At 38.6% G+C, this 27,172-nt stretch overlaps 2 protein-coding genes across 2 annotated transcripts; both read right to left on the bottom strand.

The window, feature by feature from the left end:
• Positions 1–2,398: 2,398 nt before the first annotated feature.
• On the bottom strand, positions 2,399–10,049 carry kera (keratocan). The gene is made up of 3 exons (XM_051891132.1): positions 9,360–10,049; positions 4,201–5,075; positions 2,399–3,873 (listed from the first exon to the last, which is right to left on the bottom strand). The coding sequence occupies exons 1-3, from the start codon at positions 9,365–9,367 to the stop codon at positions 3,710–3,712; spliced, it is 1,047 nt and encodes a 348-aa protein (XP_051747092.1). The 5' UTR covers positions 9,368–10,049; the 3' UTR covers positions 2,399–3,709.
• Positions 10,050–15,740: 5,691 nt separating this feature from the next.
• On the bottom strand, positions 15,741–18,959 carry lum (lumican). Its single transcript, XM_051890858.1, has 3 exons — positions 18,673–18,959; positions 16,919–17,839; positions 15,741–16,838 (listed from the first exon to the last, which is right to left on the bottom strand). Exons 2-3 carry the CDS (start codon positions 17,796–17,798, stop codon positions 16,684–16,686), a joined length of 1,035 nt encoding a protein of 344 aa, XP_051746818.1. The 5' UTR covers positions 17,799–17,839; positions 18,673–18,959; the 3' UTR covers positions 15,741–16,683.
• Positions 18,960–27,172: the final 8,213 nt, after the last annotated feature.

Below are 27,172 nucleotides of genomic sequence, written 5' to 3'. Positions count from 1 at the left end.
CACATATTACAGACATATCTTATCTGTTTAGTAACCCTGCCAATTTCCGTTATAATTTATCAGATTTGAAGATTTAAAACGGGAAGTTTCTGTAATACGGCCTAACAATATATTAGACATCAAAAGTCTCCCATTACATTTTCTGCAAATAATCTTATATGTTTATTTGTAAAGCTTTACAAAATCAACTATCCTCTTAAAAATCAAGCAGAAACATCATCACACCCAAAACGAACCCCAAAAATCCAAGAAATGGAAAACTGACCAATATAAAGAGCACGGATGAATTGCCATCATTACCACACATCCCACTTAAAATTGTTGTAAATCATTGTAAATATTATAAGAACATTCATCAAGATCATGGAGAGAAGCCAGAAATCCAAGTCGGTCATGTGTATTTGAGCTTTTTGGCTTCGCAAATGTGCATTATTGTTACAAGAATTACAAAAAGATTAATGAATACCATGGTGTGCACCCAAATATTATATCATAAAGCCAGTCATATACAAGACCAAAAAAAAAAAAAAAAAATGAAAACCTCAGTTGAGTCATTGAGGTGCATTTTTAGCTTTTTTAGCTTAGCCTCAGTGGCCAAGTACCACTGAGGCTAAGAAGCAGAAGGGGAAGACCTTGGGTCCAATCCCTGCTCTAAAGCACAGCATTTAGAAGAACATACAGAAGAACCCTTACCTCTTTCTCCTCCTTTCCCAAATGGTCCTGTTCTTCAGATCGGACAGGCAGAGGGTTGGTGGGCCTGGCCAATGGCAACAGGTCACTCACGGTGAGAAGGCGAGTGTATATCTGTGTGTGGATGTTTCTGGGTGTGTGACGTGAACGTGTGCACACACTCACAGACCTGTGTGCCCTACCTGCCTGTGTGTGTGAAGGTAAGAAGTGAGACTGAGAAAAGGGAGAAATTGAGTTTTGGTCACATCTACAGCAGCGCCCACCCCATACCACACTGCATCACACACACACACACACACACACTAAACAGACACACATTTTGCACGCTGACAGACCCCCAACTGCGAAAATCCTTTAATCCCTTACAACCATCTTTCTTTTTTGTTTCCCAAAGAGACACATAAGTAATTCAGTCCTAAGTATGAGATATTTGTCTTCCTTTTCCTGAGGTGAGCGTGAGGCATACTCTGCTTTCATGTAGGGATCTGCAGGGCCCCAGCTCACAATGGGCCCTCTGTAAGGCTCCTCTGTTAGTGCAATGCTGAGAGGAGAAAAGGCCTCCATTCTGCTCTGCGCCAGGACTCGGTGCTAAAACTCAGACCTCTGCTCACTACCTATGTGCAGAGATGCAGCGCACTGCAGAAAACCTGCTAACCTATTAGGAAGTGGCATACAAGTGCCTTCTTCAATGTTCGGTGGGATGTTATTACAGGCCTCAATCTCTTTTTCCATACTAATTCTCTTTCTCGGCGGTTCGGTATAATCGTATTCCTGCTGAGTCACATGAAATAAAAATCCAGTATTAGTTTGTTAAGGACTAGGACTGTCAAGCAATTCAAATTAATAACAAATGGCACATACGCATTTTGTTTCAGTCTCACTGACATGTTTAACCACTAATCTCACTTTGTTTGATTAATTGTGATGTTTAATGGGTGGGCAAATATATCTACTATTTGCAGCCTGTTTTATATAGTTGAGCTTTAAGAGGCACCAAAAGAAGTGCTTAGCATGCACCAGTATTCATGCAAACCCACTGAACAGCGCCAAGCAAATCCATTTACTTGCACGATCAATTTGAGCAGCACAGGCCTGCACTGTGTAGTAGGGAATTTAATGTAACACGGCAAGTTATGTCTAAAGTCAACGTAACAGATGCGACCGAAAATATATGCTTTAGGCTTGCAGTATAAATGCAGCCATTGTTTCAACTGATACCCAGGTATACTGTGCACTCATTGTTGCTCTTTCTCTCTGTTATATATGTATAAATATTTAAAAGAAAGTGTTCCAGAGTCTTTTGTTGAACATTATTTTGTTTTAAAAGGGTTTTGTAACCGCAAAGCTTTTGGATCTTAAATATGTGCTGGTATAGTAGCTCTCATATAACCCATCTTCTCATGAGAAGTTTTGCAATGCATCTGAAAATCTTCTCAAACAAACCATCTTAAAAGACTGGAATTGCTTTTTGAAGGAACTGCATGTTTAGCAAAATCTAAAACAAAGTGTTTGTTAAAATAAATCACGAGTCTAAATACAAGTTACATTATTGTACTGTAGGTAAATACATTGCTTGTGGATTATATCTTCCTTAATAAAGAGGTTGCCTGACTTGATTAGGTCCTTACTTAAAGCACTCAGAGTTTTCAATAACCAAAATGTTTTATGTATATATAAAATGAATCAGTGAAGAGACAATGCTGGACCATTGAAACCAGTTTAATCAGGACATCAAACAAAAGTTGTCTCATATTATCCTTTTTGACAATCTTAATGGTTCTCACAGTTAGTGACATTAATTTCTGTCATTTTTCTGCAAAGAATGTTGCAGTGATAAATGAAAACATGAAAAATAATTATCACATTTGTGCGTTGAAAAAGAATATTCACATTATTTTATACCCTAGAGGAAAATAAATCTTAAAATGATTCTAGAAGGTTCTCTTGTAGTACCATTGTCAACTGCTAAATTTAAACTGTACTTATATATTATTTATCAGTATGTCACAGTACAATTAATGACAGTGGATAAAGCTGAAGTACTTAATCTATAAAATTAATATTTAACACTAAATATTGATTGAATATTGATTGTACAAAGATGTAAAGAAATATTAAAAAAGTAGAAGTAAACTTGCTTTAAAAAAAATAATAATACATGTCAGTACATGCCATTCGCTACAACAGAAGAAATAAACAATTGTGATTTCTAAAGTCTCTCAAATTTCAAACTTCTGTTGGTGCTGTTACTGAGAAATACCATGCATTGAATAAACTCCAATAAACCATTGCTATATACTAAGTTCACTACCAGAAAATTTGGCTCCAAAATCAGACCACAACTCTTCTGTCCAAAAACACCCCAGAATTGTGTGGTGAGGTAAAACAGTTTTTGGGTAATGCTACACATACTAAGATTGTAACTTCTGCACAGGATGGGGAAATGACATTACTTGCAAATGAGGACAATTATATTTTGGAGCTTTCTTCATGATAGAGAACTTTTAACAGATAATGGTGTTTCCGCAGGACTGCTAGTTTCCCATATGTATGAAATTAAGGAAGGCACAGTGGTTTTACAATACAGCCATGAGAAACCATCTACAAATGCATATATGAACCAGTCTTATGGATCTCAACCCTGCTGAAAAGACCAGGACAGGAAGCCAAAATATGTCATATTTTGGATACTGGTATCCCCATTCAGCTTCTTAACTAGATGTGCTTTCTTGGCAAAGTTCCACCAGAAAGATGTTAGTTAAACAGCTTTATCAGCTTAGTTTCACTGGCCTACTAGACAGACCAACTCTAGTTCAGTACAAACCAGCATAAGTCAATCTGGACCAGCATGGAAATTCATTCCAGTCTTGGCTGGTCTTTTCAGCAGTGTATAGTTTTCAATTTTCTGACTTTCCAAAAAGATAGTCCTTTATTGGACCCTTTTCAAGTGTTTTAGTATACATGCATTTTCAGTTCTGGTGGATGAAATGGACAGGAGTATCTAGATGGAGTGGCAACTTCATATGACAATAGCCCTGAGGAGACGGAAACACATCATCAGCTCTCGTGGAATGGGGGGTTTGATCTCATTACCATCAAGGCGAAGGTAACGAAGACGCGGACCATTCTCATCAAGGTAATCGTCAAGTGCACCAGGTGGACAGATGTCAGAGCTATTCACACCTATGAAAATGATAAATATATCTTACTGATAAAGTCACAAACATGCTAGTACAAAACATCCAAACTCTAAGGCAGTTTCAGACAGGTTTCCAAAGGCATCATAAAGTCTTTAGATAACCAAGCAAGTATAGACTACAGTATTTCATGGTTGAAATTAAGTCATCAGTTTCAGAGAAATTCATTGTGCAAATTTTGTTCAGAACAAAGCAAAAGTATGAATCGTAATACTTTTGAGACATGCCTGTATTAACCAATGTTTTAGCAAAGAATACAAAGGAAGTCAATATGGAAAACCGTGCATGTTCAGAACTTTGGTTGTGGACTTACTCTTGATCTTATTGTGATCCAGATGCAGGTGCTCAAGGCCAGAAGAGATAACGGGCACCTCTGTGAGCTGGTTGTGAGAAAGCTGTAGATCAAGGATGCTGGAAAGGTTAAACACGTTTTTTGGGATACCTCCATTAGCCAGCTTATTGCGGTTGAGCCTGAGAGACATCACTTTCGGAAGACCCTTGAAGTACTCAGCCGGAATCTTCTCAATGTTGTTGCCATCCAAAAAGATCTGTGTGGTTGTGGGTGGTAGGCCGAGGGGCATGCTGTTTAGCTGATTCTTTGCTAAATTGATCTGGATCAGGCTGTTGAGGCCTTTCAGACTGACCTCAGTTACTGCATCATCCTGTAGCTTGTTACCTTGCAGATCCAGCAAGGTGAGATGGTCCATTCCAGAGAAGACACCGGCTGGGATCTTTGAGATTCTGTTTCGGGACAGCCGTAACTGCTCTAATTTGGCAGGCAGAGGAGATGGAATGGAAGTCAGCAAGTTGTCTTCCATGTAGAAGTGTACAAGGTTAGACATAGCCTTCAGAGCGTCAGCCTCCAAGCCTTCGCTTGTGATTTTGTTGCGGTTGAGGTTGATCCACCTAAGCTGTGTGGCATTGCGCAGAGCATCAGCTGAGAGTACATCAATGAGATTGTTCTGGAGGTACAAGTACCAGGTATAGGGAGGGATGACAGGTATGCGTTTTAGACCCCTGTTGTCACAGTAAACAGCGTTTGGGAAGCTTGGAGGGCAGTGGCACTCTTTAGGACATGCATGGAGCTGAGAGATCATGTGCTCGTAGGGAACTTCATCAGAGTGGACTTGGCTGGCCGAAAGTAGGGCCACAAATGCAACCATGAGCCACTCCATGGTTAGGTTTAACCTACAAAAACATGGAGAAAGAAAAGAAGCACCAAAATTAGCTGTTAACAATATTAAACTCATGAGAACTCATGTACTGTATGTACTACACAGGGCTGTCACTAAAGTTTACAGGACTTAGTGCAAATTTTTTATGGGTTTCTCCCTTCAGTGAGTTGGCCCACTTGTCACAGGGCCTGGAGTAATGTTCCTAGCTGTCCCCTGCTATACATCCACCCTACATTACCTCAGGTTCTCTCTAAGTGGATAAACTCATTGACAAAAAATTAGGAACATCCTCTAGTTAAGATTACCATTCCCTGTGTCTTCACCATCTAAGTAGTAATCCTCTTAAACTCCGAATATGCTGCCAGGTCAACCTTAATTGACTTAAGCCTGGCATAGTGCTACCCATCTCCATTCAGAAGACAGTTACATCTTGGACTCTGGCAAACATAAGGCTTCAGGTATGTGCATGTCTGACTACTTCTAGATACAACAAGGTATAACAATCATTGCAATTTAACAACACCTAACCCTCATGTCGCAATAAGGACACCTAAACATTAGGCATCCATTGACAGGACACCTAAACATTAGGCATCCATTGACCAGGCTGGTTCAATTTGTTGTATTCCCATTTGATTCCAAATTGACCAAGCTCTTTTCATACCTTAAAACATTTATATCTTTCAAATGCATGATTGCGCTTGGTCTAATCTGTATGTGCCCTGATACACCCAATCAATTATTATGGTTTTCCCTCCAAAGTTTCTTTGCTGACATCCACATATTTCTCTTGGCTTAAATTTATCATGTAAGGATAAAAGAAACAGCAAACAGAGAGAGAGAGAAAGCTCAAGAAATACTATGTTAACACATATTCATAGCTGAGCTTTCTCTCTCATCTGGTATTGGTTTAAATTTTTGGTCCTGAGCTCTAAGCGACTGTCTGGAGATCATTTTCTATGGGCAGAACTCTTACACTAAACTAGAGGGGATCAAAGGGAAGCCTTGGATACCTAGTGATGAGGTCAGGTGGAGCCAGCTTCACCTGTAAATATCTCTAAGAAGTAAGAAAAATACTTTCAAATCAATACCTCCAAACTGGCTTTGCAGAAAAACAGCTGATATCTTTAGTGCCCTAAATTAAGCAGAATACTTCTGTGTTAAACCAAGACAAAATACACAAAGCCATGCAGATGTAAAAATGACTCATAGCTCACAGTATGCATTTCTGGAGGACAGAGGCTTTCTACTAGTGTAGAAGAAACTGACAATATCCTTCCCAAAATATTCCTAATGCACAGAATCATTGCACAAATGCTAGAGACCTACCTTTGTCTTCTTGGGGCTCTTCTACAGTATCTCTTGCTGAGGGTACAGATGTCTCAACTCTGAGCTATTTTGCCATCTCCTGCCCCTATTTGTAGTGTCAATGGTATCTCATGATCCCTTCACGGACAGACACACTGGACACAACCTTAGCCAATCATAGCCTCTCGAGATCAAGAGTCATAATCCTTTGGGGATGGACAGTGCTTAAACCGGTGTGTTGGTCAAAGGAAGACATGGGCCTTGGCCCAGTTATAATTAGGCTAATACAGGCCTATATATTACGTTGGATTCTTCATCCTTTTCTTCATCGCCCCTCACAACACCACCTGTCTCCTGTCTTTTGAGTAAACAATGTCTCGATCAGACTGCAGGATCGATCGATCGATCTATCTATCTATCGATCTATCGATCTATCGATCTATCTATCTATCTATCTAACATCCTCATTTCCTTCATAAGGACTCTCAGTTTGACTGGTAAATGACAGTTGGCCCACTTTATTTGTGTAGATGCCTACAGTTGTAAAATCAGTAATGAAAAAAGTCTGTTATTTAATGCGCACAGTCACCAAAACGCATGTGCTGATTTTTTTGTCCCCACGGGAGCACTAGTCTGGATTTAGAGGCTGATTTGAAGTTGGCACAGGTAGCCACATATGGTGTCGTTGTTTGACTGCCAAGTGCTGATTAGATTACTTGTTCTCAATTCCACTGACGACAACAACACCTTACTGTGTCATTGTAATCCCCTGTAATGGGCTCCTCCAGTTGAAATCTACGACCATTAGTAATCCAGTCTATTATCCAGCATCTCGTGTAAAGGATGGTGCAGCTCTACGTTAGAACCAGTGGTCTAAAGGGCAAAGAGTACAAACACCAACCTAATCCAATTACAGAATTGAAAACCTATTATTCACAGGAATGTAAAAGAGCTCTAAACACAGAAGACACCTATGTCAAGGTCTACAACACTAAATCGGCAACTAAGAGTGTTAGGCTGCAAAATACAGGACATGACAAGAGGTCATTCTCGGGGCAGCAATTAGTATCTACTCTGTATTGAAGTCATCATTGGAATAAACAGATATCCAAGATACAATCAGACAAACTGTGCAATATCAATATACATCTAATACATAATATCAATAGGGAATTATTAAAGACTTGCTACTCTATGAGTCTCTAAAACCAAGATCACTCTACAAGAATAAACCTTGACCCCCTTCCTTGTTTGCGAGTAGTCTGAGACAAAAGCCCCAGATCATTGCAAGTGCCAAGTCTTCTAGTGTCTGCACCTATGAGACTAGACATGGCTTACAAACTTCAGACTGGATTTTCTAGTCACCCAGTCTTCAGGTAGGTGCACTGTCTCGACTCGTGCGAGAGAGGCAATTAGCAACAGCCAATGAAATCATGTTAGTTTCCACCTCTTTTGAGCCTTTTTCAAAACTGAGATGTGAAAGACGACCCCTTAAATGTGCACAGGGAAACTTTGGGCCAGATTTACTAACAGCTTGCACCAGCGCAAACCCCCTTTTTGTTGTTAAAAAACTAATAAAGTCACGCAGTGAAAAATTAGCGCTGAAAAGGCGTGGACAGGGTTATTTTTGCAGCTGATCTTATTGCGTATGCATTTGTAGGAGTTTCCCTTTCAGACGCAAAATTTATGGGAGGAGAGTATTTAAATGAATCATGCAAGATGTTTTACTAAGGTTTGTGCTAGTCAATTTACTGGTATTTGCGGCATTATTTAACGCCCAAAAAAAGCATGTCTTAAACCAGCTGCTAATCTGCGCTGCTCTTGGTAGATTGCGTCATTATAGAAATGATCCAGCTGCGTCTGTGTTCTTTAATGTGCGCGTTGCCAGTAGATCATGTGCAGAACTTTCCACTCCCATTGGCACTTTTTGGGATTTCTTTAGTAAATCTGGCCCTTTCTGTCTCGTAATGTCTTGTTCTGTCTTGAGTAGCAGGGATTAAGTAATCACATTAAATGCTTATGATCAAAACAGTCTAAACTGCTTTGTGCTAAGTGCTTATGCTATCTGCATATAGTGCTAATGCTAATTGTGAAATATTTGAGAGTATCTTCATTACAACTCACTCGACACTAAAACTATTTGAGAAATTTGAGACTGTTAAACCACATTTGAACGCCTTTGTGTTTAATAATTATCTTTAGTAAAATAATTTACTAGCATATTTGACTGGAACAAGGATAAAGTCCATCATAGATGGTAAAAAGAAATGATGTCTGAGAAATGGCAATATGGTCAAGACAACTACGGGAAATTTATGCTTCGCCTAAAAAGAAACATATGCTCTCAAATAGATTTAATTTCCTGTTTGGGGCACTGTGTCTCAGGCAGTTGTGTTACAACAAAATGCTGCACTGGTACCTTCTTCGATATAAATATATTTAGAAAGAGCATCCCTTAACTCAAGCTTTACAAAACGATAAACTAATTAAAGTTGAAATAATTAATTGTAACACACCCCTCTCTGTTGTTTACACAAGCAAAATCTGAGACTTTCCTTAAAAAACATACTGTGCTGTGCTGGTATCTGGTACAGTGATGACAGATAGTTATACAATAGTATTTTGATACCATATTTTAAAAATACCATTAATATTGTTTTTTTTTTTTTATTAGTATTACACAAGTCATTTCAATGTAAGCTCACTGAATACCACTACATAAGAAATTCATATACATTTCAAGTTTATTTTGGAGATGCTGGTTATTAAAATAAAAAAAAATAAAAAATGAAAATTAAATATGAAATCATTATTTTATATGAAGACCTTAAGCAGAAGTGCAGAGAAACAGAAAAATAATGAAAATATAATGAAATGGAGTTTAAAATAACTCAATAATCTACAACAGAAAAAAAAAACATGTACCCCCTACACCCACTTCCTTATTGCATCACCATCACATAAAGAATAAAAAAAAAGAAAACATTACCTGCTCATCTCAGTCACAGAGCTGATTTTGTTTGCGCAGGTGGAGGCAAAGTGTGTCTTTCTGGTTTTGGGGATGTAGTCAATCTCTTGGTCCGCCTGCTTTCCTCTCCAGTTTGAGTCCAGTCTGCAGTTTCTCCCACTTTCTTTCTGGCCCGGACATGCATCAGAACACACAGCCTTATTAGATTACTATTGTTAGCAGTGTAACTTCCCCAAGGCCAAACCTTTGACATCAGCTGGTGAGGTTGAATAAGGGGGTGTGTAAATGTTTGAAAGATTCGTGTGAAGTTGTCTTTCTGCAAGCATGCATTGGGTACTTATTGCTAGCACAGCACTTTTTTCTCTTTTCTTACTCTTTTCTCTTTGTGCAGTAAGGGTCTGTAGAGCCTCAGGAGGTGGGGGGCCCTGGCAAATATGACACCATCCAAACACTTGCAGGTGCCTTCAAGACATTTAACCCTTTCATTTCAATAGACATATCTCATCTCCATCCTTCACAACTTTGATGGACCATTTACCCCATTAAACTATAGGCTGCCCTGGGGCGATGCACATCATTGGGCTGTCATTTTGTATTGATGGAGACTCGTCCCAACCTGTGAAAGGTGGAATTAAGCTGGAATGCAAAAAGCCGTTGAAATTACAATGATGTTAGAGGGTTAATCCAGCACTCTTACCATTTCCCAGTAGGTCTCGCTCTCCTTGAGTTGTGCATAGCTTCACAATGAATGAAAGGGCAGTGTGTAGTAACCAGTCGACATCTGTTTCAACATCTGGATCCTGTTGTAGACATTTCAAGATGGAGAAGAGGAAAGTGGGATATAGGAGGACTTTGATTTGGGTAGGATACTGAATAAAGTCCCATTGCACAATTGAAAATGGAGTCCTATTGAAAGGATGCAATTGTCTGGAATAAAAGAGGATTCATGATTTCTGTTCTGAAGTATTTGGGACCATAAAATCTCACACACTTTCACACAAAGCACACATGCACTTTCAGATCTCCAGATGTTAGGCCATGCCCAAAAAGCTCCACAAAAGCAGTGTTTCTCTTTACACCAGCATGTTTAATTCATGAATAAATTCGGTAACACTTTACAATACGGGTGCACTAATATGCATTAATTCATGCTTAACTAATGCACAGATAATCATGTGTTAATGTATGACTCATGAAGAACTAAACCATCAATTAATGATTACTGCATCAGCAACTAATAAAGAGTCTATATGATTAATAGATTAAGTAATAAATGAATTGTAATTAATTAAATGTCTCATAATGTATTCATATTTTATTAACTAATAGTGTAAGTTAATGTGTTAATTACCACAATGGTTTGAAGCCATGTACTACAACTTCCAGTTGTCTGCTTTAATTAATCATTAACTAATGATTTGCAAATGTATCATTATGTTATGACTTTACTTGTTGAGGCACATGACTATTAGCTAATTGTTAAGTAATATATCATTATGGTTTTGACATCTACACTAAGCCATGGATTTCACTTTCCAACCGTGATTCCACTGTACCAGATGAACTGCTGCATCCAGAACCTTGTTGTTCATGGCACAGGAATGAGTAAGTTTAAGCCTGAGGTCTAGGATTCAAAGGCAGCACACTGAGAACATGTGGCCAGGCACTGCTATTTCGTAACACTGTGTCTAGACCGGACAAAGATAATAGAACTCATTATAATCAGTGATAGTGATACTAAACTGGATGCGGCACGACGCAACACAACACATCAAAACGTCACTTCTGTTTTGAAGGAAAAATGGACTTGCACTTGTCTGTCATGTCCAGAGTACACTGTAAAAAATTATTTTCATGATTTGTTATCATGACATTTTTTCTTTTGTCAAATCAACTTAGATAATTAATGTAGTTCAGATAACATAATATTCTGAGTTTCTGTTGATTAAACAAATCGCTTTCATTGTATTAACTCAAATTTTTAATTTCAATGAAATTTTAAAATTTTAAAGCAACCAGGTAACTTACTTTTTTAAGTTAAAACAGCAATTCTTTTTTACAGTGTAGACAGCTGTTGAGGCATGACTCGATAATGTTCGCATCCAGTTTAAACACAGTGCAACATCAATCTGTAGTTCAGATTCTGGTGTGCTGATATTTGTGTGCAGCCCAACTTACCCATCCTTCAAACACATTCTCTGACATTACACTCACTGCATGTGCAACTGTCAAAACCCATTAATTACATATTACTTAACAATTAGTTAATAGCCATGTGCCTCAACAATTAAAGTCATAACATAACGATACATATTCAAATCATTAGTTAATGATTAATTAAAGCAGACAACTGGAAGTTGAAGTACATGGCTTTTAGTTAATAAAATATGTTATTAAGGAATTAATACATTATGACACATTTAATTAATAACAATTCATATATTACTTAATCTATTAATCATATAGACTCTTTATTAGTTGCTGATGCAGTAATCATTAATGGTTTAGTTCTTCATGAGTCATACATTAAAACATGATTATCTGTGCATTAATTAAGCATGAATTAATGCATATTAGTGCACCCGTATTGTAAAGTGTTACCATAAATTCTTTAATAAAGTCAGATTCTTTTCAATTAATTGGTTCAACTGTTTCACAAAATCAATCTGAACAATTCAATCACAAACCGACCCGAACTGTTCAGGGCTGCATTTCCCAAAAGCATTGTAAGCCTAAGTAGATTGTATAAACCATTGACAACAATGGTCTTTACAATCTCCTTAGGTTTACAATGCTTTTAAGAAATGAAGACTTAATCAAAACATTTCTTTAAACAAACTGTTTGAAAGAACCTATTCATGGAAATAAGCCAGACTTACCATTACACTTAACAGATATTATGCAGCTTCTCAGTATTCTCATTTAAAGCTGCAGTCAGTAAGTTTTGCCTCTTTGTCGCCATCTCTGTTTGAAACCTGCAATTGCAGTTTTTTTTGTGTGGAATTATCATCTTTACATGGGTTGTGCATTGGCACGGCTCCTCAGCGCAGATGAATTTTTGTTCTGACCAAGTGAGAAAAAAAGCATAACAATAAATCGCGCTGCCAATGGTGATTAAATCGCAACTAATGATCGCTTAGCTCGGATCACGTCAAACGTGCAAATTATTAATATTATAGAATAATATATTATAGAACTTCGTTCTCAAAATGTTAATGTTAACAACATTAGCATTGCATGACTGTGTATTTAGTGTGTATTAGCATTACCTGTAGATTTCAATTTCTGTAGCCACAAAGTCTTTTGCTTTTGACTACGGGTGAATCTCCAAGTTGTCACTGATGATTGTCATTTGGACCGTTCTGGATTACAATCCGCCATCAGAATGATACGTTTAATTATTGCAGCTGCTGTGAGAAAAGGCTATAAATGATCCGCCGCCTGCAGCATCCTCCACATGCCATATAGCCTGCTAGCTGGGATTCCTTCTTTATGTAAACAGACGCGACGTAATGACGCAAAGACGAACGGCCGCATGCTCAAATTTCCTGCGGAAACCTACCAGTAACTCCCGAATTAGAAAACATTATTACAAGCTTACCGTTGTGAATCAGGCTAAGGTAAGGAGATAGTTTTGAACACTGGCTGGTTATGTACTTGCTTTTGGATCATTTTTAACCAAGCTACAGACTGCAGCTTGTTGAACGATTATTGAATAAGAAAAAAGGCAGAGTCTTGGTTCTATCCATCAGTTATTTAGTTTATCTCTTGGCAAATCTAAATGAAAGCTTGCAGTTGAATGGAAGAAAAGTGTAGGGCTTAAGTGGATCAAATGATTGGATATCACTCACTCTCATTTTTATTGACAATATATATATGAATTAATTGTTCACAATAAGAACACTTTCCAGAGCATTTATCCACCTTATTTAAAACGTTAGGGCGGGTGCGGCAATTTGTAAATTGAATGTATCTGGCTTCCTGTGTCATCTGCTTCCAGTTATTTTTAGCTGTACAGAAGAGCTCGTTAATCTGCCTTATACTGCAAACTGACATTTTTTACATTATTATTTTAATATATTGTCATAATTATAAACACACTGGTTTGTAGCGCAATAGTTTCAACCGTTTACTATACTTTGTTATTCTGAAGTCTCTCACATTCACAGAAAATAAAGCTTACTTCTGTGTTGCAAAATAAGGTGGATAAATATAGGGTGAATTTCCATTTTAGGCCAACTTTAAAGTTAAATTTCTCTATGCAGAGCCACACAAAACTCTCTGACAATGATATCACATAGCAAAAAAACGATTTCATCCCTTCAGGGGATCTGTGTTTACTTTGCAAGTTTTTTTGTGTTCTCACTTAGCATGACATGCACTCTAAACAACAAGAAACTCTTGTGTCCTCTTTCTCAAGAGATCAGCTGTAGGAGGATGAACTAAGAAACATCACAATGGTCTCTTCCCCCACAGTCTCTACAGAGTTTAGTAGACTCTGAATTACAGGCTGTGGGTTTCTAGCAAGACCTCAAATACACAGCTGACAAGCACACTCACACAAAACATATGACACTGCATCATTACATTTTCATCATCTTTGCAGTGTCCTAACAATATACTAGCGTTGCACTTTTACTGTTAGGTTATGGAATAACTTAACATTGTTTCAAATGGCTTTCTTTCCTCTATTAAACACAAAACAAGACATTTAAAACCAGCATTTTTCCATACTATGAATGAACTCTTTTTGTTTCTTCCACGGAAGAAAGTCAAATGGGTTTTCGAAAGACTGAGGGTACAGAAAACTGCATTTCATCATCAACATCTGGAACAACAAAAACAATCTAAAGGTTTTTGTGGTTGGTCCTGCAAAATCAGCTTGTGGTGAACTTAAATGCTCAGACTGCTATAAAGTGGCAAAGATATTTAAAACGAAAAGCCAGAACTGCATATCCATCATCTGTTTCTAACACACGGACAAAAGAACTCCCACAATGCCTCTCTATAACTATCAGATGGTCACCCCAGACCCTCCATTCCACTGGAATGCTGGGTTGTCTGCCTGCAATTCTACTGTTTTAAATAAAACACTCATTTTTAGTGCCAGCTCAGACTTGTGCAGAAAGATCTGTAGTTATGTTAAATGCAACTTTTGAAGTTCCTGTCATGAAGGTGTGGTTCAGGATGGAGAGACAGATGGGAGCAGATGGTTGGAAGAGTTAAAGGAAAAGAATGGACCAAATGTTGGGCGATTTTATGATTCATCCAAGGTATGTCCTGAGCTGAGGAAGGGAATGAATGTTTACAGCTAACTCAAATACTGGCCCAGCTACACGCGGCCAAACACTGAACTGGTGTAGAACTGCAAACTGAGCAGCTCTTTTCAAATACAAGTGTTACAAGTACCCAGAAATTTGTTCCACATGGCTAAATTGTACTTGTTTAACACCCAAGTAAATTGTTTTTGTGGTTTTTGCTAGTAGGTCTTCATCACAGGTCAGAAAATATACAGTCAAAGGATAATGTCAACATGGCATTAGCAGATGTAGTTGGCCATAGTATTTATGTTAAACACTGGCATACTTCATCAAGTTTGTCATCAAATTCAGTACATACTCTGAAATTTTGGGAATTTGATCATAGTCTGGGATTTATGGACACAAATAGTACATGTATCTTAAAAACTACTTCCATAATCCTTACTAAAGCCCTTTGATATGTTCGAAAGCAGTATTCACTTAAATGTTTGTGTACTGCCAGCGGATATGCCACAAAAATAACACCCTATACAAGCTATTCCATAAAAAAGCCTTTTCATCTTACAATCACTATATTTATATTCACAGCCTATACTTCAGCTAGAGACACCAAGAGAACATGTTTCCTTGAGGAAGTAGTTCTGTCATCGTGGTTTTGCTAAGAACAAAAACTTTGTCCATCCTTGAGTCTGGCTGAGAGGCCAGAAAGGAGGAGGATGGAGGATAGATTCACACCAGAAGTTTCTTTCCATCCCAGACAGCAGGGCTGAGAAAAGGAAATCCACATGAGTCAAGCTAGAAGATCAACAACCAAGTCGAAAATAAAAAAAATTTAGAGTAGCTCGCCTGTGCGTAAAGGGAACTATTTTGTGTTTAGTATCTGTAGAGTCTAATTTAAGTTAGACAAATCGAGATTAATGCACTTATGTTTATGAATCAAAAGATCCTAATTACTTTATGAAGATTTATAATATCTTCTGAAGATTTCAAGTGATGATGCTTCAGAGAATTCCTCATGATAAAATGGAGTGGCTTAAACTAAATTTATCATATTATTTAAATATTGTGTATAATATTAATATATTTATTTCTACATTTGACCTCATTATCAGGATTGATACCATCAGTATCCCCCCACACATGTAAGAAATCTGGTTTATTCAATTAAAGAAGAACAAACTCTTTTGGTATTTTAAAAAACAAAATAGAACAACAACAAATAAGGGAACTTACAACTTTTACAATAGTCTGCCAAAGTTACTGTAATCTTGTGGTTCAATGATTTGACTAACATTGTGATGCTGTGAAATGTTGTATTGAATACATAAAAAACTGCAATGATGTTTACCATAGAAGTGAAAGCAATTACTGTTACAAAATTAAGATGAACTGCATGCAGATACAGTAGAACATGGTATAAATGTTTGCAGAGTTTAGAAATTCAAGCTGCTACTAATTTGCTATTAATACAACATTTTGGCACTGCAATTCCTCAGTTAAATAAAAAAACTTTTTGTTAACAGTTAGCTAAACCTCAGCAAATTCACCCAGTGTCCAGCAATATTTCATTTCAGTTTAGTGTAAATTTCACTTTCAGTTGAATTCTAGATTGCCTTCAACATTGCTGCCCATTTATATACAAGTAGATATTTTACTCTAAACATCTAATCTAATTTCCTTACCGGCAGGCTTAATAATAATATGATTACAATTTTGAGCGATTAAGGTATTTAACATGCGGAAATATTAAGATACAGTTAGATGACATATAGTGCAACTTCTTATAGAGTGCACAATGGGATATTCACAATTTGCACAAATATGTCTCTCTTTAGATGTGAATATCTTGTCAAATTCAACTACTACTCTTCATACAATATCATACAAGGCTGATATTTTATGTGCAAGATTTTCAAGATTCCAGACTATTGCTGCCCATTTTAGAGAGTAAATATTGTCGTCAACGTGCAAGTTACCACATGTGGCTGCCAGGATCATGAATAAAGACGTGCAGATGTCAATCAGCATGTCTAATAAGAGCAATAGCCTTAATTTGTTTGATGTACTACTGGCAGGATGTGACCCTAATCAAAGATGATCTCTGAGGCCTGGCGTAGGCAGTTAGCCGTGTCATCTGGCATACTGTTGTGCGTGAGGTTGTTTCCATCCAAGCGCAGGGTCCTCAGTCTAGAGTAGTTGACCGGGGAGCTGAACTTGCAGATATTCGTCAGGTCAAACTCTGAAGAAACAGAAGTTGAAATGGAGTAAAAACCATGCAAAATCTGTTGCTTGATTAGGTGGACACAGAGAAAGACTTACTGCTTATCTCGTTGACTTGCAGGTACAGGTGCTCGAGTAATTCGCTGATCTCTGGAATGGTCTTCAGCTTGTTGAAAGACAGGTCGAGCTCAAGGAGTGAGGACACGTTGAACACACCTGCAGGGATTCCAGAGTCCACCAGCTTGTTGTGGGAGACACGCAGGTACTGCAGGGCTGGGAGCTTGGCCAGGTAGCCACCAGGGATGCTATCGATTTCGTTATTGTCGGCATAGAGCATCAAAAGCGAAGCTGGAACTCCTGAGGGAAGTTTCTTGAGCTTGTTCTCGCTCACGTCCAGCAGAACGAGGGACTTCAGGCCTTTGAAGGCACCTGTGATGCTCTCAGTAGTCAGCTTGTTCTTGGACAGGTGAAGGGTGGTCAGGTTTTCCATCCCAGACAAGGTGCTAGCAGGGAACGAGCTTAGCTCGTTGCCAATCAGCTTCAACTCATCCATAGACTTCGAAAGAGGACCAGGGGGTTTGGTCAGCTGGTTATGGCTGAAGTGGAGCTTCTCTAAGCTGGCCAGTTTATCAATGGTACCAGCCTGGATCTTGTCGCTGGTGATTTTGTTGTGGTCAAGGACGAGCCAGCGAAGGTCAGTGACGTTATCGAACACGCCAGCCTTGATCTCCTCAATAAGGTTGTTCTGTAGGTAGAGGTATTTGATTCCGCTCGGCACAATGGGAATGAACTTCAAATTGCGCTCGTTGCAGTACATAGCTGTGGGGAAGCTGATGGGACATTCGCACTCCTGGGCGCAAGTGGGAGATGATACTCCCTCCAGTGGTGCGGAGGGCATGTAGTATTCTTCATAGTAATCGTACTGACCCAAACTCTGACATACAAGTCCAGCCAATAGGAAGGAGCCCAGAGCAAACATGGCTGCACAACTCAAACAAATTTGTTTGAGACAAATCAAACCTGGAGAAGAGAAGAGAAGAGAAGAGAAGAGAAGAGAAGAGAAGAGAAGAGAAGAGAAGAGAAGAGAAGAGAAGAGAAGAGAAGAGAAGAGGTTTCTTTGGTTATATAATAGTACATGAAAAAATGTGTAAGAATAACAGAACTTTCTACTGTGAAACTCAGACATAAACAAAACCCAGAAACATTCTTCTAATGGAAATTGATGACTTCATCCTCAAGAGTGTAAAAAAGGCCCAGACAACCGTTCCTCCCAGCTCAAATTAGACCCACATTGCTTATGTGCAGATCCAAGTTCATCTCAAGTTACATTAACGTTACCTCATACCTATACCTCCTCTCTTTGCATGCTATGCTAAATTATTATTAAATTGCAAATGAATAATGCAAAAATACATTTATAATATATGCTAATAAATTAATATTTCATGAAGGTAAAAAGAATAAATTGCAGCAGGTGTCACAAGGACTTTTTCAACACAGCATTTGTGTTAAAACAATTCGTAGCAAGAAAATGCCTAATTAAATCCAGTAGTGCATAATCTTTCTCTGTTTAAGCACAACATAAAAATTCATGCATGCTTAATAATTCTCTTCATGCATTCATAAATAATCAAACTGAACTATTTATAACAATACAATGATTTGGCTAAAATGTACTTGATAGAACTGGAAGCATCTCTAACATTACCAAGCCGAATATCCGCAATACGATTATACTGTTTCTTCAGTCCACCCCAAAAATCTGCCAAGCAGATTTCTGATAATCTCATCCAGACAGAACAAAAGCAAGCATGAGCTTTCAACTCATAACCGCAGATGCTAAATATCCTTACCTTCCTGCTTCTCTCTCTGTGTACGACTTCAGGTAGAGTTGTGTGCGGCCCGAGGACTCTGGAGAGAAAGAGAAAGGGAGGGAGAGAGCAGACAGCAAGAGAGAGAGAGAGAGAAAAGAGAGAGAGACACTCAAGCCAGACCTTAGTTGCCCAAGATTGATAGAAAACAGAAGTCAGGCGGTTCTAGTGTGTAGATCTCAGCAGTTGTTCATCGAGGCACATATGGATTCTAACAATGTTCAGGTGTAGCAAAGCAGTTTGGGACATGTAGTACTTCATGGGACAAAGAAGGGAGCAAAGACTCACTGGGGAGGGTTTGCAAAATATATATACCTGTATTGCCGCCAGACAGACGCACACACTTTTTTCCAACCCATCCTTTCCAAACAATTCCATAAAACAGTTCAACTATTGTGTGAGCCGCAAACAAGCCAACAAACATCTCGACCACCAGTTCTTTCATAGCCAATGCTAAGCATTTCTCATAAAAAAATAAATATTCTTGATAAAACAAAGGTTAACAAAACTATTTGGAAAATCGCCTAGAAAAAAATTGGCTATGTTGGAATGACAGCTGACTGCTATTAGACTACTAGGCTGTAAATAAGACTTGGAAAAATTGACCAAATAAGACGGTAGTGGGCCAAACCAGCCTTACATAACTGTGTTGTCTATCTTCAGCATCTGAAAGGAGAGTGTGTCCAGTTCTTAACAGCTGGTAGATTGTATATCATCAAACATTGTGCCATCTTTTAATCTTAAGCCTCATAAAAGCCAGACGGCTTCTGTCTGGCTGTTGTGATGGGCAGCTCGCACACAGTGTTGGGCTGTAACTCATGAGGGATCCAGGAAAGACGGAGCTGATTGCAGGTCAGTTTGGCTTTAATAGCACACGTTGGCTCTTAGGAATGCAGTAAATCCAGAAAACCAGATGAGAGGTTGGTTGTGTTTATCAGAGGAGCTAAGATTATGTATTGTCTTAGTGCAAAGTCAATAAAGAATATCAAGATAAAATCAGCACACCAAATGTAAAATAAAATAATAAAAGTGTGTTAATTCAAAACAAATATACATAAAATAAAATAAAATAAAAATATATAAAAGCAAAATAGATAAAAAATTATGAAATTATTATATACAATTACAAAAATGTAGGACAAGGTCATCATAATGGTCATCATTTTACTAAAAAAAAAAAAAAAAAAGATGTGGGAGAATAGAATCAAGAAATTGTGAGTCAAATTCAAACACTAGTTACATGCTTTAGCACCATGGCATGTTATAGCATGTGCTCTAACTGCTAGGCCACGGATCAGATGCCGTTAAATGGTCTTTAAATTGCTCTAGCTTTATCTGACTGCAGCAGTGCCCATGCCTGTCAAAAGCACTATGACCTTATCACCCGTTCCTCAACTGTCATGTCCCCTGGAGGTCATCGCTCCACTCTCACTCTCTCCATGCACTCATCTGTTAGGCCTCCAGGGCAAGAGCGTAGTGTTGAGCTCATGTTTGGACATTATGTATGAAGTTATGTAGCAGGGGCAGGTCAGGGCAAACCTGTGCAGCTATACCTGATGCAGGTATGCAAGACTTGCAATTGCTCTCAAACCATGTAAAAATGCTACATTTGAAGGGTGACTGAAAAAATCTGCTGCAGAAGCACAGAATCGCTTTTTCTAACGATACTAGCATATCACTTACCGCATTCTGGAATGCCAATTCAAACACACCCCTATAGTCACAGTTATGTGCTGGCTAATTTATTACATGCTCAGTTAACTGGTGGTAATTATCTTTGTTTAAAACAAGTGTTATTTTAGGATCACTGAGATACTTTAACTTTTTTTATTCATATGCTGAATTTGTTTTTATTTTTATATTTTCATTTTAATGTTTTGGTAATTTTGTTGTTTGTTTTTGTCGTTTTTAATAATTTAGTTATTTTTGTACATCAAGTTAAATTTAAATGTAAATGAGAAATTACCAACCAATAGCTTAAAGTACTTTTTTTTTTGTTTTTTGTTTTTTTTAGCATTTATTTTAAGTTAAAATTTTATCTTTTATCTCATATTTTTAACTTAAATATAACCCGGAAATATAGAAAAAGTATACAGAAAAAGTATTTAAAAGTATTTAAAAGAAAAAGTATTGGAGAAAAAAGTAAGAACTATTTTAAACAACAACAGATGTTTAAAACGTGGTTTGGGGTTTTGTTTCATGTTTATAGCTTCATGTCTTTTATTTTGTAATTTCTGAGTCTTGGTTCCAGTTTCCTGTTTGTCATGTGATTCCTTGTTCCCTCATGTTGGGTCATGTTGTCATTAGGCTTGTTCGAGAAGCATTGGCACTGTGCAGACCGATTGATGTATGATATCAAAGTAACGCAAAAAGTTTGGATGTTTTGGAGTCTATTCATGCTTATGGTCAAGTCCGCTCATGGCCAAGTCTGCTCATGTTCCAGTCAAGTCTTTGTTTTGTATTTGCTTACTTTGGATTAAATAAACCGCATTTGTGTTCTACACTATGCCCGCCTCAGTGGACTGATTGTTAAAGAATACTAGACCAATAATCATAAACCCACCAGTTTCTTTGCTTTGCTTTCTTCAAGGGGATCGATGCATTGAGGATTACGTAGAAGATTTTTGTGAACTCTCTCACCTGGTGGGCTTCAGTGACTCTACCAAGCCAGAGCCTGTTCACGTCATGCCTGTCAGGTCAGTACCTGTTCACGTCATGTCAACCAAGCTAGAGCCTGTTCATGTCATATCTAACGAGCCAGAGCCCTCATCTATCATGTCGGCTACGCCAAAGTCTCATTACGTCCTGGCCGCCACCCCAGAGCCTCTTCACGACATAACTGTCACTCCAGAGCTTCTTCACGACATGACCGTCACTCCAGAGCCTCTTCATGACATGGCCGTCACTCAAGAGCCTCTTCACGACATGGCCACCACGCCAGAGTCATCAGCCGACATGGCCGCCACACCAGAGTCATCAGCCAAGATGGCCACCACGCCAGAGTCATCAGCCAAGATGGCCACCATGCCAGAGTCATCAGCCAAGATGGCCGCCGCGCCAGAGCTTCCAGCTGTCATGGCCGCCATACCAGAGCCTCCAGTCATCATGGACGTTAGGCCAGAGTCTCCAGCCAATATGGGTATTGCGCCAGAGTCTTCAGCCATCATGGATGTCACGTCAGTGTTCCCAGTCGTCATGAACATTGCACATGAAGTCATTAAGGCAGTCACTAGACGTTCGAGACTGGCTTCAAGTCTGGAGGACACATCGCTTATGTCGTTGTGAGCTGCTGGTATCCCTGTGGTAGTCTCAAGCCAGGGGCTCTCTGAAATGGTCCCACTGCCGATTGTACACCCTGTTATGACGATGGCCATTATGTGTGTTTGGGCCACATACTGCTCATCAGCCCTTGAATCTGCACCAGAACCCACTTCAGCTCACGAGACTGCTCCAGAGCCTACTTCAACCCCGAGTTTCATTTCTGCTTTGATGTGACTACAGAGGTCGTCCCTGAATTCCCTTTCTGCTTTGATGCGACCATGTAGGTTGTACCTGAACTTCCTGTTCACCTCGACACGACCGCAGAGGTCGTACATGAACTTCCTCATTGCCTCGACACAACCACAGAGATTGTACACGAACTTCCTGAAAACCAGAGACACCTTGCTGATCCAGTTATGTCCATGCAGGACACCCTCAAGCTGTCTACCTTTTTTTTTTCATGGACCCTGTGGCCAATGCTAACCTTTCTGTGCTTTGTGTTTCAGTTTTGCCTGATCTAGCCTTGCCTGTTCCACTAGATATGCCCTGGGGGTCCTCTGCCTCATCTGATCTACTATGGTGGTCTTCTGTCTCATCTGATATGCTATGGTGGTCTTCTACTCTGCCGTGGAAGTCGTCTGCCCAACCTGCCCAGCCTGCGCCACACTGGCTACCTGCTCAGCCTGCGCTACCCTGGCCACTGCTTCACGGTCTAGACTCACCTTTGCTCTACTGCCCAGGTCCGTCAGTGCCCAATGACCTTCTGCTCCATGGTCCAGGTCCACCACTGCACCATGGTCCTCTGCTCCATGGCCCAGCTCTGCCACTGCACCATTGCCCTCTGCACCATGACCCTCTGCTCCATGGCCTAGGTCCACCAGTGCTCCATGGCCCAGGTCTGCCACTGCACCATGACCCTCTGCTCCACGGCCCACGACCACCATTGCTCCACTGCCCAGGTCTGTCATTGTTCCATGGCCCTGGTCCACCAATGCACCATGACCCACTGCTCCACTGTTCAGGCCCGCCACTGTTCCACAGTCCAAGTCAACTGCTATGCAATGATCCAGGTCCAGTTCCCCTTCACAGGCCTGGCCCTCCATCCCGCCCCTGGAGATCCTCCACTCCATCACCCTCTTGGACTTGTTGTTTTTTTTGGGGTTGTTTTTTTTTCAGGTGGTGTATTAGGGTGTCAGAAGCTGCCCTTTTTTTTGTGGGGGGGGGGGGGGGGGGGGGGGGGGGGGGTCATGTCATGTGGTTTGGGGTTTTGTTTCAGCTTCCTGTTTGTCATGTGATTCCCTCATGTGATCTTGCCATGTGCTTCCATTGTGAATGTGTCATGTTGTCATTGGTTGATTTAGTCTGGTGGTTTCTCGGTTGTTCTGTAATTGGTTTCTTGTCTCATTGTTCACATGCGTGTCTTGTTAGCTGATTCGTCTGTTAGTATTTATAGTCCTCATGTTTCATTGTACCTTTGTCTAGCCTTGTCCCTGTAACAACTGTTGGTGAGTTCCATGTTTTTTACCAAGCCAGGTCAAGTCTTTGTTTGTTTTGTACTTTGTTCACATTTTGGATTGTAAATAAAAGCTGCACTTGGGTTTTTCAAACTTGCCTTCAGTGGACTCAATGTTACAAAAAAAAAAAAAAAAAAAAGTAAAGTAAAAAGTATGAATATTGTCATATAATTTATAGGGACAAGGTCATTCCCTGAACCATCATATTTGTTTGAATTTTTGACTTTTTTCTTATTTGTTTAATGTATGTGTACATTTTTTTATAACATTATATATTAAGACTTTTTTTGAACTATACAATATACAGTTCCCAACCTATAACATTGTCACTTTATTTCTTTTTTGGAGTAAAATTCAGACAAATACAGCTGGCTGTTTTGTATGGTATAAATGTATTTATTTGACCATAAAGCCAGTGTCTTCTTAAGCCTGACTATTGCCAGCCCGACTTGAGCAATGGTGTTAAGTATTTTGTAGAATACTGTACAGTAAGTATTCTGTTTTCCAGCTGTGTTCCCTCTGTCTTTCCTGTCTGGACACATGCAGACACACATGGAAAATTAGAACATCAGAATCCTGAAGATCACTGGAAAGAGTCTCAACGTGAGTTCCATGAACAGCTCCAGCACTGACCCACTTTGAAGTGTTTACTGAGAGATTTGTCTCCTTGAGGATTTCTGTTGAGTATCATTTCCTCTTTTCATCTCACCTACATGAGTTTACAGTGACGTTAGTGGATATATTCCCTCTGTCTACGCACAGGAAAGTCTACAACCTCAACTGCGTCTGTGTCTTGGTTTCTGACAACACCAGACACTTCCAGTTTCATAATTTCCAGCCATTTTCCTGGCCTGGATGCTTTGGAGACAGACAAATCGGAATGTAGACAAGGATTATATTGTAATCCAAATGAGTAAATTAAACCACATTTTATGAACAAAATTAATGTTGATTCTTCTGATCTTGTCAACAGCTTTACAGGGTTTCCTCTCCTTAGCATAAGGTATTATTTCTACCCGATCTGACATTTAAAAATGACTTTTACTTGCAAAACCTAATGCTGTCAGGTTGCTTCAGTCATACTAACCAACATTTTTTGCCAGATGCTTATCAAGCTGAGTTATATTATTAATATATTAATACTCATTTAATTATATTTGAGGAGTACCTCATATGGTTCCCATTACAATGCATGTCTTTATCAGCAATGCACTGATTTAGCCACAGACAATTCACATTGGTTTCAAAAAATGCAGAGAGAGCTGACTAAACAAAATAAATGAAAACACTGTAAAACTTTGCAGGGTGGCTTATGTTTATGTTCACAGTGAAACACAGAGTAGCAAAACAATTCATATGTTCACAAACCTTGGTCAACCAGTAAAAGACTGTGATAGTCAGCTTTTTTAATGAATAGTTTTATTAACAGTTATTGGTGTTAAGCCCTTAACCACTCACTCTATCTTTGAAATTATGCTAAATTAATAAATCATGGTATCTAAAACTGAAGTCACAACCCTAGATATATTGAATATTCACTATACAAATTTGATGATTTTTCTGGATAAAGTTATTGTGAATCTAGCAATGATTCAGTGAGGTTTTTAAAGTAATTTCATGATTCTTCTTCTCTTTGTGTTAGGAAAGAAAAATGACTTTAGCATTTGTAAGCAGTGTTGGGGAAAGTAAATCTAAATATTGCGTTACTCCCTAAAAATTAACTAATTGCATTGTTATGTTACTTTTGTATTACTTTTTCTCAGCTGGGCTGGGCTTGCTTGTTTTGTTTTGTTTTGTTTTTAAAAAAGTTGTATTTTTGGCAAATCTCCATGTGAAGCACCGGCTGGTGTCAGACTCCTTGTGTATTCAAAAATCCCACTGGATTATTAAAATTAATGGCAAAATGAATGTTTGGAAAGGTGAACTGATATTTCCTACTGACACACTACAGCAAAATATATAAATAACTGGCTTAAACCTTTTTTGGAGGGTGAAAACACTGACGTGCCTAAGACTTTTGCACAGTACTGTACATTATGAACCCAAACATTTAGAACATTATGTTAACCTTGCAAAATCCCTCAAATCACCTCTCCTCTTAATTAGCTAGAGGCATTCAAACGCAGTTTAGATACAAATAGTCAAGTGTTGGGTGATCTTAAGGCGCACAAATGCACCTCAGACACCTCAGTACTGCCACAAACAGACTCAGCGCTGAGCCTCACATTTGCAAACACACACTCACCCACATGGAAGCACATGTGCCACAGAGAGGCTGTGAGGGTAAGTTCAGACTTCAGTATATCCACTTAATATAATACCTGCAAGCTAGTTAAGATGTCACAGCTCATACACTTGCATGTTGTGGAGGCATGTGAGATGTGCTCTCATACAAGGCTTCACCAATGCCCTGTACTACAGAATAAACATCTTCCATTCTGAGAATGACGTCACTTCTGTCATTATGTGACGCACAATGCATCAGCTCTAATTGTGACAGGAATGTCTTAAAGCACTGATTCGCAAGGTAACCCACTCTAAAAATGCTGGGTTGTTTCAACCCATGTTTGGGTCAGATGTGGACAAACCCAACCATTTGATTTAAATTTGTGACCCAGGACCACAAAATCAGTCATAAGGGTCAATTTTTTGAAACTGAGAATTATTCATCACCTGAAAGCTGAACAAATAAGCTTTCCATTGATGGTTTGTTAGGATAGGACAATATTTGGCTGAGATATGACTATTTGAAAATCTTGAATCTGAGGGTGCAAAAAAAAGTCAAAATATTGAGAAAATCGCCTTTAAAGTTGTCCAAATGAAGTCCTTAGCAATGCATATCCACTCACAAAAATACATTTTTGATATGTTTACAGTAGGAAATTTACAAAATATCCTCATGGAACATGACCTTTACTTAATATCTAATGATTTTTGGCAAAAAAGAAAAATTGATAATTTTGACCCATACAGTGTATTGTTGGCTATTGCTACAAATATACCTGTGCGACTTATGACTGGTTTTGTGGTCCAGGGTCTCATTTTAATTTAAAAATATAAACCAACGGTTGGGTTTATCCATATTTGACCCAGACATGGGTTGAAAAACCCCCTTTAGTGTATAAAGCAGAAATTATGACTTACATTTTAGTGCTATCAGTAGACATAAAATAACTCTAAGCCTTATTAATCTCATAATTTTTGTTATATATTTTGTTATATTTCACATATGTGACTTTTTATCAGGGTTATTTTAACATTATTTATATACTATTATAGTATTTATTAATATTTTGATATTTGACATTATTTTTAGTTCAAGTATTAGTGTATATGTGCTTTTTTAGCATTATTATTATTTATTTTTTATTTTATTTTAAAAATGCAGGAAACAGGCTTTCACAGAAGATTAAATATAGATTGTCAGTTTGTGAGGATGAGAGTTTTATGGCTCGTGGGTTATATTCATACTTGTCAAGATTCAGTACATTAAATCCCTCAACACAAAGACTAAGGCCCGGTTTCACAGACAGAGCTTAGATTAATAATTCCTTAATAATAATGATCATTTTAATAATATTTTAAGATATGTCAGTGCAAGTTGCTTTCAGTTAAAACAGCTCAAACATGCATTTTAGTCTAGCTTAAGCCTTGTCTGTGAAACCGGGGGTTAATGTGTAATTTGGATTTTATTTATAAAAATAAAA

Source organism: Ctenopharyngodon idella, chromosome 4 (assembly GCF_019924925.1).
Source record: "Ctenopharyngodon idella isolate HZGC_01 chromosome 4, HZGC01, whole genome shotgun sequence".
Taxonomy (NCBI): Eukaryota; Metazoa; Chordata; class Actinopteri; order Cypriniformes; family Xenocyprididae; genus Ctenopharyngodon; species Ctenopharyngodon idella.
The sequence above is the reverse complement of the archived record's forward strand: the minus strand, read 5'-3'. Positions and strand labels throughout refer to the sequence as shown.